The sequence below is a fragment of the Mustelus asterias genome, chromosome 15 (assembly GCF_964213995.1).
Source record: "Mustelus asterias chromosome 15, sMusAst1.hap1.1, whole genome shotgun sequence".
In the NCBI taxonomy this organism is placed as follows: domain Eukaryota; kingdom Metazoa; phylum Chordata; class Chondrichthyes; order Carcharhiniformes; family Triakidae; genus Mustelus; species Mustelus asterias.
The window spans coordinates 41,065,183-41,077,661 of NC_135815.1; the positions used below are offsets into that span (position 1 = coordinate 41,065,183).

Here is a 12,479-nt window from a genome sequence, read left to right on the forward strand (position 1 = left end):
AGACTTGCTGGGAGAGGTTCTCTCCGGCAAGGAAAACACCTGCTTCCCACGAATGGGGAACAGTCCTGTTGACCTCACCAGTGGAACTGGAGGCCATTGAGGTCCCACGAGGAGGCCGAGGGCAGTGGCTGCCTGGTACCTTGGCACTGCCACCCTGGCACCTGCCCAACGGGCAGGGGTCTAAAGGGATGGGGCCGATGGGGAAGGGGCATGAAAGGGGGCCAATCAGCCTGCTGCACACTCTGCAATCTTCATAAAGTTATATTTTGAAAAACAAAACCCAACAGAAATGTATTGCTATCAATTTGAATTCTCAGAATATTGTACAATGTTTATCATGAAAGGAGGTTTTCCCGAGATATTGTATTGCATCAAAATCCCTCAGCTCTGAGCAGTAAGTGGGAGAAAATGTGTTTTCTTGTATGAAATGATCCTTGACGCCATCTCCTGATAAAATTGGGAATGAAACTCAGTTTATCCTTTAACGTGAAGCTAGAGGATCAGGTGTACTCCATAAGGAGCACACTGTTCGTTCTTGTAAATACTTCCTGATAAATATCCTCTCAAAGAAGACCAAAATTAAATTTCAGAATCTGCTCTCACAAGGTATTTCTAAAATACAAAGCTTAGACCTGAAGCACTCACTTGAAAAGACTTAAAATACAGGACGTCAAATAATGTGTCCGCATATTATAATGACTTAACGCTAAACACAAAGACATTTCCTGCTTACTGTATAAAATATTCCCTTTTATCTTGCAGTTCAGTTTGGTCTATTGTGACTTTCACTACATTCCACTCTAGGATTATATTTTTAATGGTTTTTAAAATGCTAAATAATAATGGGAAACTGGCAACACAGTATCACTAATTATAAAATGGCAAATTCTGCAAATGGCTGTTTGGCGCTTATCCTCAGTGGGCAAATTACCCAGGCACCTTCCCAACAGCAAGCTCCAGAACACTGTTGGCAAAGGCAGAGAAACAGGTCGCCCGCCTGCCACTCGGCCAATAAATATGGGACGGAGCAGGCTGATAACCTGAGAAAGGTTCGGCGAAAAGAACTGAAAACATGGAGACATTAAAGTTTGAAAAATAGCTATCACTTAGCAGGCGTCTGTTTCAATAGTTAACAATTTACATCTTAAAAGCTTTGTTTTATCGACACAAACTGTACTCGTTAAGTCATACACAAAAATAAATAAATTACTGGGCACGTTCCTGCAGAAAGAAAATTACCTTGGCCAGAAGTGGCAATAGATTTTCATAGATAAGATGAATTTTTAAAGTCCATGGATTGGATTCTCTGGCTTACCCGCGACGGGAGCCATTGGCCCACGGTGGGACCTTCTGGTCCAGGTGCTGTGAATGGGATTTTCCATTGACTGCAACCCCTATGCTGCAGAGAAACCAACAGCAGGGGGAGGGGGTGGGGGGGGGGGGGTCACCATCGGTGGGACCAGAAGATCCCACCGGCGGGAAAAGACGGAAAATCACCCCCTGTATATTTTGACACTGTTCCCAAACACAATGAAAGTGTGGACATACCGTCGAATGAACTGAACCATTTTCCACGGACGGCCTGAGATACTGAGTGGAGATCTGCTCTGCACGCATCAGATACTCCGCAGTCTTCCTTTTCACCGCTTCGCGGCGACTTGGGCTTGGTTCGCCTAGAAACGCAAAAGATGACGGGTTAAAGACACTTAAATGCACAGTGAGAGTTGCAGCTTGTACGCCACTACGTCTGGGAGATTTTTAAAATTAATACAGCAACTGAAAATTACTGGAGTTGCTTATACACTGGATTATATGGTAGTCAGTTTTCAAATTGAAGCTAATGTCACAAATGGCACAAGTAATTACCATCTGTGAAAACAATATACTTTTTGGCCACATCACCACATATTGGCTACAGTATTTAGGTTTATTAATGCAAAATACAAAGATTTCATCTGTCAATCATTGGAGTAGAACTTTCTTTATGCTACACTGCCTCTTTTCAATTATGTTCTCAACTGGTATAGATGTCAACTGTTTCTCCTGCGACTCAATATTTCAAACCATTCTCTCATGTGCAGTTACTAAAAGGCAATAGACACAATTCATTCTTTCCTGCCTAATACCTCTGCCGAGCAGTTTTTGAAACAAAGTCAATATATCCTGCGTGATAGGGTACACATTAAATGACTGCAAATTTATGCACAGATCAATTTACAGTAGGTAGCACAAAAGAAATGTCCTGGTGACTGTAAATTATTGTCTGATAACAGTAAATCTATGGCAAAGGCAAGCACATGTGAGGTTCAGAGAGAGAGAGAGAGAGAGATCTTTCATCAGTGCACATTTATGTAAACTTGCACTGCTTGTCATTACGTTCTTTACTGTCAACAGAGTGCAATTACAGTGTGCCAAGTTTGTAAAGGTAGTTTCCATTATAGATGGCAGCACGGTGGCACAGTGGTTAGCACTGCCGCCTCACAGCACCAAGGACCTGGGTTCAATTCCGGCCTTGGGTGACTGTGTGGAGTTTACAGGTTCCCCCCACGTCTGAGTGGGGGGGGGGGTGGTTTCCTCTGGGTGCTCCAGTCTCCTCCTACAGTCCAAAGATGTGCAGGTGAAGTGGATTAGCCATGGTAAATGCACGGTGTTATGGGGGGGGCGGGGCGGTGATGGTGGTGGCAGGGTGGAATGCTGTTTTGGAGAGTCGATACAAGCTCTATGGGCCAAATGGCCTTCTTCGCTCCTTCTGCACTGTGGGGTTCCTATGTGAACACAGAAATTAACAAAAATAAGGCAGGGAAACTTGCATTTATATGGCAGCTTTCTTTATCACAGGACATCTCAAATCGCTTTGCAGCCCATAATGTACTTTTTTTGATGTGTGGTCACTGTTGTCCTGTCGGAAACATGGCAGAAAAGTTGCACACAGCAAGATCCCACAAATGGCAACCAGATAATGTGATTTTGTGATGTTGATTGAGGGATAGATATTGATCAAAACAAAACAGGGATCACTCCACTGCTCTTCTTCAAAATAGTGCTGAGATCTTTTGCATCCACCTGAGGGGGTAGATGGAGCCACGATTTTACAGCCCATCTGAAAAATAACACCACTGCGAGTGCAGCACTCCCTCAGTCCTAGAGGGTCAATCTTAATTTCTAGCCTCAAGCCCTGCAGTGGGATGTGAATCCACTCTAATTGCTGTCGTCTGTATCCAAACTTAGACAGCAGTTCACTGATGCTTCCCACTGACTCCATCTACCTGTGTCTATTTTATCTCACTGCAGGCCTTATGACTTTAACTCCAGATCCTCCCCATTGTCTCCCCTCAATTCCCCATTCACCACTAGGACATATGCATCTTATTAATCAGGCCCTGCGTCCATTTTCAAAATCTTAAATCTTCCACATTGAGAATACCCTCCATCCTGTTAATGACCAGAATGGCTCCAGGGATGAGGAACTTCAGTTATGACGATCGACTGGAGAAGTTAGAATTGTTTTCCCTGAAGAAGAAAAAGCCAAGGTGAGATCTTATAGAGATGTTCAAAATCATGAGAGGTCTGGACAGAGTAAGTAGGAAGAAACTGTTCTCACTCGTGAAAGGGTCAAGAGCGTGGGGGCACAGATTTTCAAGCAATTTGCAGAAGAAGGAAAAGCGACAGGAGGCAAAGCTTTTTCACACAGTCAGTGCATTTCAGACCTTTAACCACTCACTGAGCGCGGTGGAGACAAGTTCACTTGAGGCATTCAAAGTGGAATTGGACTGATATTTGAAGAAAAAGAATGTGCATGGTTACAGGAGAACGGCACGAGGTAAACTGCTGTTTTGGAGAGCTGGTGTGATGGGCCGAATGGCCTGCTTCTGCTCAGTAATAATTCTCTGTGATTCTGTGTTGTGCAGCACTGCCACTGTGCTAAACTCGATAAAACAGATCTAGCAACACAAATCCAGGCATCCCACTTACTATTACTCTCAAGCCAGGGGGATCAACCCTGTTTGAAGGAAGAGTGCAGGAAGGGTTTGCCAGGAGCAACACCGAGGCATAACTAAAAATGAGGTCTAGTCATTCACCACCAAATCTGGGTGGACTACATAAAGCACTTGTGGGTCCAACTCTCCCCTGCTAAACTTATTCACTATTCTAGGATCATTCTGGAATATAAATGTCTGACTTATTTTCTCTACAAAAAGTTATCCTTAAACTGCTCTTCCATCTCCTCCAACAACAAGTGCAAGGAACTCATGGATTATTTAAAAGAATGAGACCATCTCATCCACTGCCTGTGACACATTCTCTGCTTCTCCTAGTCCACCTGGCCAAACTTCGTCCAAATAACTACCCCCCCGCCCACCCCACTCCCCAATCCTAGCTCTGAACTTCAATCTTTCTCTATTATCCCTCCCATCTCCCCTCATACCCAAAGTTCATTTTGTGCATGCGACACTATTGAAGAAACTGCTGACCACTTAACTTCCCTTCCTGGCTTCAATATTAGCTGATCGGAATGGTTCTCCCTCTCTCTCTCCACAGGCAGCCCCCACCCCTTCAAATCAGCTGCTATCAGCCAACTATCCAAAAAAAGCCATTCTTGACTCCTCTGTACTTGCAAATGGCCACGCCATCTTGCTTCCTCCAAAATCCTTGAACGTATTGTCACCTCCCCAATTAGCACATCATTCCCACAAATCAGTGTTTGAATCGCTCAAACCACATTTTCACTCCACCACAGTGCCCAAACAGCTCTTGTCAAAGTCACAAATGACCCCCAAGTAACTGTGACAAATGGGAACTATCCCCCTCCTTGTCCTTCTCAATCTGTCTTAAGCACTTGACACAGCTGATCACACTATCTTCCTTCAATGTCTCTCCATTGTTGTCCAGCTGGGTTAGACTGTTCTCATTTGGTTCCATTGTTATCCTAGGGAGAGAATCACTTGCAATGGTTTCTCTTTACGCTCTTGTAGTCACCTCTGGAATCCCCCAATAGGTCTATCCTTGGCGTCCTATTTGCTCATCTACATGCAGTCCCTCGGCAACTTAATCTAAAAATGCATTTGGTTCCACATTTAAACTGATGATAACCAGTTCTCCCTCACCATCACCTTTCTCAACCCCTCCACTGTTGCTAAATCGTGAGATTACTGTCTAATATCCACTACTGAATGAGCAGAAATTTTCTAGAAATTAAATATTGGGAAGACTGAAACCATTATCTTTGATCCCCATGACAAACTGCATTCCCTAGCTATTGACTCGACCTTTCTCCCTACCAACTGTCAGAGGCTGAAGCAGATTTTGCACAAGCTTGCTGCCATATTTGACCCCAAGATGAGATTCCAACCACATGTCCACACCATCACTAAGATCACCTATTTCTCCCTCCATAACACTGCCGAGTCTGACGATGCCTCAGCCCATCTGCTGCTAAAATCCATGTCTTTATTATCTCTGGACTCTAATATCCTAATGCACTTCTCTCACACCCCACATTCTACCCTCTGTAAGCTGGAGTCCAGTGAACTCTCATCAAATCCCATCCAACCATCATACTTGCAATCACTGCTGGTTAACCAAAATCACAACTTGAAAATTCTGATCCCCATTTTCAAAACCTTCCATGGCCTTGCCCTCCCCATCTCTGTAAACACCTCCAGCCCCACAATCCGGAGATATCTACACTCTAATGCTGGCTTGAGCATCCTCAATTTTTATTGCTCACCATTGGTGGCCGTGTCTAACATTCTGCACTCTCTCCTTTCTTTCTCTATGAATGGTATATGCTTTATCTGTGTAGCACGCAAGAAACAATACCTTTCATTGTATACTAATACATGTGACAATAATAAATCAAATCAAAAAGCCTTCAGCTGTGTAAGGCCCTAAAACTCATCACCTCTCTACTTCACTTCTCTCTTTCTTCACACACACCTTAACACCTACCCACCAATATCTCCCTATATGGCTTGGTTATATTTTGTTCTATGATGTCCCAGCACCTTGGGATATCATATTACATTAAAGGTGCTGTATAAAGACAAGTTGAGGCTGTTGGCTTACCTGAAGAGTACTTTCATCCGTCCTTTAAATTGTTAGTTATTTTTTCAGGTTGGACGCTGAACACTAATCAAATGGCCTGTTTTGATATTGTAATTTCTATGTAAAATATTTTTAAAGCTTGCATTTGTGAACACCTCCTGTCAACTTTCCCCATAATGAATTCCTCGGTCAATATTTACAATGGAAACTTGCCACGTTGCAATTAGTCTCTTCAACAATGGGGGCAGGACATGGAGGAATACTGACTGTATTCTCGCTAACACAAATATTTATTCTATTGGACTGTAGAATTGATGTAATTCCCGAAAAAACATGATTATCTATGGCAAATATCTCGAATGTGACATCATGTAGATATCAATGACACCAGACTGAGACTGGTATATAAATGTTATACAACACTAACAAAGAATTAGGTAACGAGTTAGCAAGTCATCAATGTAGCCTAACCCACCTCAACAGAACATATTCAACATTTTGACTAAAAGCTTGATGATTTCAAGGATGAGCAGGACTAAAATACTGTGCTTATATGACATTTAATTTACTGTAAATGATGTTGTACTGTGCTTGTGTCATAAACATACCATTGTTCTGAAAAGCAAGCTCATCAGATCCGCTCCCACAACTCTAAACAACCCCCCCACCCCCCCGGCCCCTTCCCCCTACCCCCAAGGATATTGACCCACTTAATTCTCGGTGGGTATATTCAAAGCACTTGAGCAAAGTTGCTGGAACAGAATAATTGGGCAAGGCAAACTGTTACATGGATGTCAATGCACCCACGAGATGCCCTTGGTACCACGACTCACTGGCTAGTGTATACAGAACAAAGCTCCCACTCCCCATTCTAGTCAGGGTGGCAGAGGACATGAGTTACGCGGCAAGGGAGAAAGGCAGGGCAAGGTCTTGACCCCAGGAAAGCAATGGAGGTCATACAAAGAGGCAGTGGTCATGCAGAAGCGTCACTTTCGTGCAAACCGTGTATAGATCAGATTGTTCCTGACATGCCTTTAAAGTCTCTTCAGCTCTGGCATCCATAAAAGGATTTGGATTTGTGAGCTCTGCCTCATGCTCCAAGAAATCCTCCTCATCTAAGAAGGGTTGGTCTTTCTCAAGCTCTTTTCCTGGCAACATCTGTTCATGTTGCAGCATCAGTCATGAAATGCACAGCAGACCACTACTACTGATGACACCCTCTGGGGTACATATCGTGAAGTTTGATTGCCTCATTCTAGGACTGCCTTGCTGGCATCATCAGCCATGTATGCAGGGGCTAGAATGCATTATAGAGGATCCATCCATCAATCTGGACTTCAAAAGGCTCTGGCAGCCGTGATATGCACAAGATGTATACATTGTGACAGTTCCTTGAGAAATGAGCACAGATCTGCATTATTCTTCATCAATGAATCGAACTGTGGCACCCAGAACTGGACATAATACTCTAGCTGAGAGAATATGAGGGAGCAGTGGCACAGGATAGTGAAGGGGAACTTGACTGTCATTTTGTGACTTGCCGGGGCAAGAAACATAAACAAAAATCTGCAACACAGAGTAAATCCAGAGTTGTAAACAACTGTAAAAAAAAATCAAAGCTAAATGTTCTTTATCTGAATGCATGAAGCATGTGCAACAAGATAGAGGAGTTCATAGATAGAATCATAGAATCCCTACAGTGCAGAAGGAGGCCATTCGGCCCATCGAGTCTGCACCGACCACAATCCCACCCAGGCCCTACCCCCACATATTTTACCCGCTAATCCCTCTAACCTATGCATCTCAGGACTCTAAAGGGCAATTTTTAACCTGGCCAATCAACCTAACCCGCACATCTTTGGACTGTGGGAGGAAACCGGAGCACCCGGAGGAAACCCACTTGGGGGGTTGATCGCACAGATTGCAACATATGAGTATGATGTATTAGCTATTACAGAAATGTGGTTGCAGGGTGACCAGGGCTGGGTGCTCAACATCCCAGGGTATACCATGTTACAAAAGACCAGGCCAAAGGGGAAAGGAGGTGCGGTAGCATTGTTAATCAAGGAAGGTTTCAGAACAGTGCTGAGTTGTGATATAAAGGCATTGGATAGAGAAGTGGAATCAGTTTTGGGTTGAAATCATGAATAGCAGGGGAAGGAAGTCAAGGTTGGGAGTAGTACATACACCCATAAAATGTGACCTCTGAAGGCGTCAGAGCAAAAATGGGGAAATATCAAGGACATGTTTGAAGGGAACTGCAATTATCATGGGAGATTTTAATCTGCATATTGATTGGATAAACCAAACCAGCAAGGGTAGAAGAAGAAGAGCGTAGAAGAAGAATTTGTGGAGGGCATCAGAGATTGCTTTTTAAAGCAGTACATTGTGGAACCGATCGGGAACAAGCTATTTTAGATTTGGTTTTGTGTGAAGGAGGATTTATAAAGAATTTTGTGGTTAAGGATCCCCTAGGTGGTAGTGACCACAATATGATAGAATTCCAAATACTGTTAAAGGGTGAACAACATAGGCCCATAACCAGTGTCTTCAACTTAAATAAGGACAATTATAATGGTACGAAGGAGGAGTTCTAAGGTGAATTGGGTAAATAAAGTAAGATACAGGTCAGTAAGTGAGCAGATGTTCAAACAGCTGGTCCAAAATGCTCAGCAGGAGTTTATTCCATGGATTCCACGAGAAAGAGGCAAAATCCATGGTTAACAAAGGAGATCAAGGATAATGTTAAATTGAAAAGCAGGATATACAAAGCGGCAAGGGGTAATGGTAGACCAGAGAATGAGGACGTTTTTAGGATCTAACAGCAAAAGACTAAAAAGCTCACAAGGCGGCAGAAAATAAATTTTGAATGAAAACTTGCATGTAGCATAAAATCAAACAATGAGTTTCTATGGATATATAAATAGGAAATGGATGGCTAAAGTAAATGCGGGACCTCTACTGAACAAGGCTGATGAATTGATAACAGCAAACAAAGAAATGGAGGATATGCTAAATAAATCTTTTGCATCAGTCTTCACCATGGAAGACATTGCAAATATCCCTAAGATATCAGATGGGCCGATTTCAAATAACATGATGGAACTTCCAAAAATCCCAATCACAAGGGATAGAGTAGGAGTGAAATTCGAGGGGCTAAAAAGGCAGACAAGTTGCCAGGACCCGATGAACTGCACACTAAGGTTTTAATGGAAGTGTCTGCAGAGATAGTGGGCCCATGGGTTGAAATTTTTTGTAACTCGCTAAATTTTGTGAGGGTACCAAAGATGGGAAGACATCCAATGTGACTCCCTTGTTCAAAAAAAGGGAGTCACAGGCAGAAGGCAGGGAAATATAAGCCAGTTAGTTTAACATCTATTATTGGCAAGATGCTAGTCAAATAATCAAATAGGAAATAGCTAATCATTTAGGAGAGCTGAATATAATCCAACCTAATCAATATGGTTTTATGAAAGGTAAATCATGTTTGACAAATTAGCTCAAATTCTTTGAGGATCTCACAGTGAGAATAGATAGAGGGAACGTGTAGACGTGATGTATTTAGATTTCCAAAAAGCATTTGACAAGGTGCTGCATAAGAGGCTGGTGCATACAGTAAAAGCCCATGGAATTGGAAGAAGTGTATTAGCATGGATTAAAAACTGTCTGCCACATAGAAAACAGAGTTAGAAAAAAATGGGTCCTTTTCAGAGTGGAAAGATGCAACTAATTGAGTACCACAAGGATCAGTTCTTGGACCGCAATTGTTCACTATTTACATTAATGACCTGGAGAAAGAAACAGAATGTAAGGTTTCCAAATTTGACAATGATACGAAGATAGGCGTAAGGGCCTACCTCAATAATAAAGATATTGTGATGAGGATACTGTGATTCTGCAATGGGAAATAGATAGATTAGGTGACTGGGCACAAACCTGGCAAATGGAGTTTAATGTGGAGAAATGTGAGGTCATATATTTTGGTAGGAGGAATCAAAAGGCAGATTATCTAAATTGATAATTTAGGTGAGTGAAGTACAGAGGGATAGAACATAGAATAGTACAGCACAGAACAGGCCCTTCGGCCCACAATGTTGTGCCGAGCTTTATCTGAAACCAAGATATCTAGGTGCATGAATCACAAAAAGCTAGCAAACAGGTCCAACAAGTAAATAAGACAGCAAACAGCATTTTAGCTTTTATTGCAAAGGAGTTGGGAGTTTAAAAATAGGGAGGTTTGGTTGTAATTGTACAGGGTGTTGGTGAGGCCTTTAGTGGAATACAGTATAGACGTTTTGGTCCACTTACCTAAAAAAGTATCTTGCAACACTGGAGGCAGTCCAAAGGAGATTCACCAGACTAATTCCTGGGATGATGGGGTTGTCTATCAAGAGAGGCTAAATAGTCTGAGTCTGTATTCCTTGGAGTTTAAAAGACTGACGAGTGACCTTATCAAACAAAGTCCTGAGGGGGTTTGACAGGGCAGACAGTGAGATGTTTTCACGAGCGGCAGAGTTTCGAACAATGGGACAGAGCTACAAGAAAAAGGGCTGGTCATTTAAAACTGAGGTGCATAGAAATTTCTCCTCACAGAGGGTGGTGAATCACTGGAATTCTACATCCCAGAGGGTGGTGGAGGCTGGATTATTACAAGTATTCAAAGTGGAAGTAGATAAATATTTGATAGATCGAGGAATAGTGGGCTATGGGGAAATGGCACAGAAAAAGAACCGAGGCCGGCATAGATCAGCAATGATCGCACTGAATGGCGGGGCAGGCTTGAAGGACTTAGTGGTCTCCTCCTGTTTCAACAAGTTCACCGTAACCTCCTTGCCTCTTGTTCTCTATGCCCCTATAAATAAAGTCTAAGACACTGTATGCTTTATTAACTGCTTTTTCAACATGCCCTTCGACCTCAATGACATATAAACCCAGGTACCTCTGCCTTTTTACCCCCTTTTAGACAGATGGTGGGTGGAGAAAGCACAGGGGATCCAGCAGTTAGCCAACAACCATGACACATGAGGTTTCTTTACCTCAAGACCACCTAGGCCCAGGCACCCAGGGCGCCTGCTGGAGGAAGCACTTCAAAGACCTCCATAACAGAGATTCGGTCTTCAACATAAGCGTCCTTCCTCCATGCCATCCTACAGTATGCTACACACCACCATCTCAGCACAACCTCAACATAACAGGAGGTAGAAAAGGCCATCCAACAGCTAAAGAACAACAAGGCACCTGGAGCAAATGGAATCCCCTCTAAAGCACTAAAACATGGAGGTGAAGCACTACTGGTGTAATTACATCACCTCATTTCCCCTGTCTGGAAGGAGGGGAACCTGTTTGGAGATCTCAGCGATGACTTAATTATGACCATCTTCAAAAAACAGTGGCAAACCTAACTGCAGTAATAGAGGAATTTCCCTGCTGTCGGCCAAAGTGAAGGTCATCACAAGAGTCCTCCTTAATTGCTATTCCCCTGTAGCTGGAGAGCTCCTCCCAGAGTCCCAGTGTGGATTTCACCCACTTAGGGGCACAGTGGACATTCTCTTCACCGGGCAGCAACTACAGGAGAAATGCAGGGAACACCACCAACTCTTGTTTGACTTGAAAGGCCTTTGACACTATTAATCGCAAGATATTATGGAGCATCTTCTTCAGATTTGGCTGCCCACAAACATTTGTCACCATCCTCTGCCTGCAAGCCATGATCCTGACCAGAGGATCTAACACAGATTCAACTCACTTTCAGACTAGGGTCAAGCATGGTTGTGTCACTGCATCAATGCTCTTCTCGATCTTCCTTGCTGCAATGCTTCATTTCACCCTCAGCAAGCTTCCTGCTGGAGTGCAGCTAAACTACTGAACAAATAGGAATCCGTTCAACATCCACCACCTGCAGGCCAGATCCAAGATCGTCCCACCCTTGGTCACTGAACTACAGTATGCAGACTTGCTTGCATCTACACACACTCACGAGGCAGAGCTCCAAAACATCATCAACTCCTTCACACAACCACCCCCCCTCCCCCACCCCCCGCTCCATTCAATGACAACTCGCACTCGAGAAAACCCAGCATCGACACCAAATGTGACTGACTTTACAGTCTGGCTGACTTCATCTGTGGTGAAGTTGATAAAATCATCAGCACAATGAAATTGGGCAGCCTGCGAGATGCCACATGTCACAATTTCACCCTGCAGGCCACTGATGGTATAGAAATTGAGAGCTGCTATACTTTGAGAAACAATGATATGGGGTTCCCACTAAAACAGTTTTCCACATCTTGATGAACAATCCAACATATCTCGACGGTCATTTCCCGGGATATCTTCAGACATTGCTGCTCTGACATCTGGAGGTAGTTTGGTTTTGGTCTCTGGATGTGTTCATACACCAGTGCCCATCCTGGCTGATGCCTTCCCTGGATGCT

The 12,479-nt window shown here is 43.4% G+C and overlaps 1 protein-coding gene across 6 annotated transcripts in view; it reads right to left on the reverse strand.

Moving 5' to 3' along the window:
- The window catches only part of rps6kc1 (ribosomal protein S6 kinase polypeptide 1), a 167,317-nt gene that overhangs the window by 68,529 nt on the left and 86,309 nt on the right, over window positions 1-12,479 (reverse strand). For all 6 annotated transcript variants that reach the window (XR_013499639.1, XM_078229800.1, XM_078229803.1 and 3 more), the window contains one exon: window positions 1,549-1,673. Coding sequence is in view for 5 of the 6 variants with exons in the window: in XM_078229800.1 (XP_078085926.1) it covers window positions 1,549-1,673 (125 nt within the window). In the remaining variant the exon portion in view is untranslated. The remainder of the gene's footprint in view (window positions 1-1,548; window positions 1,674-12,479) is intronic.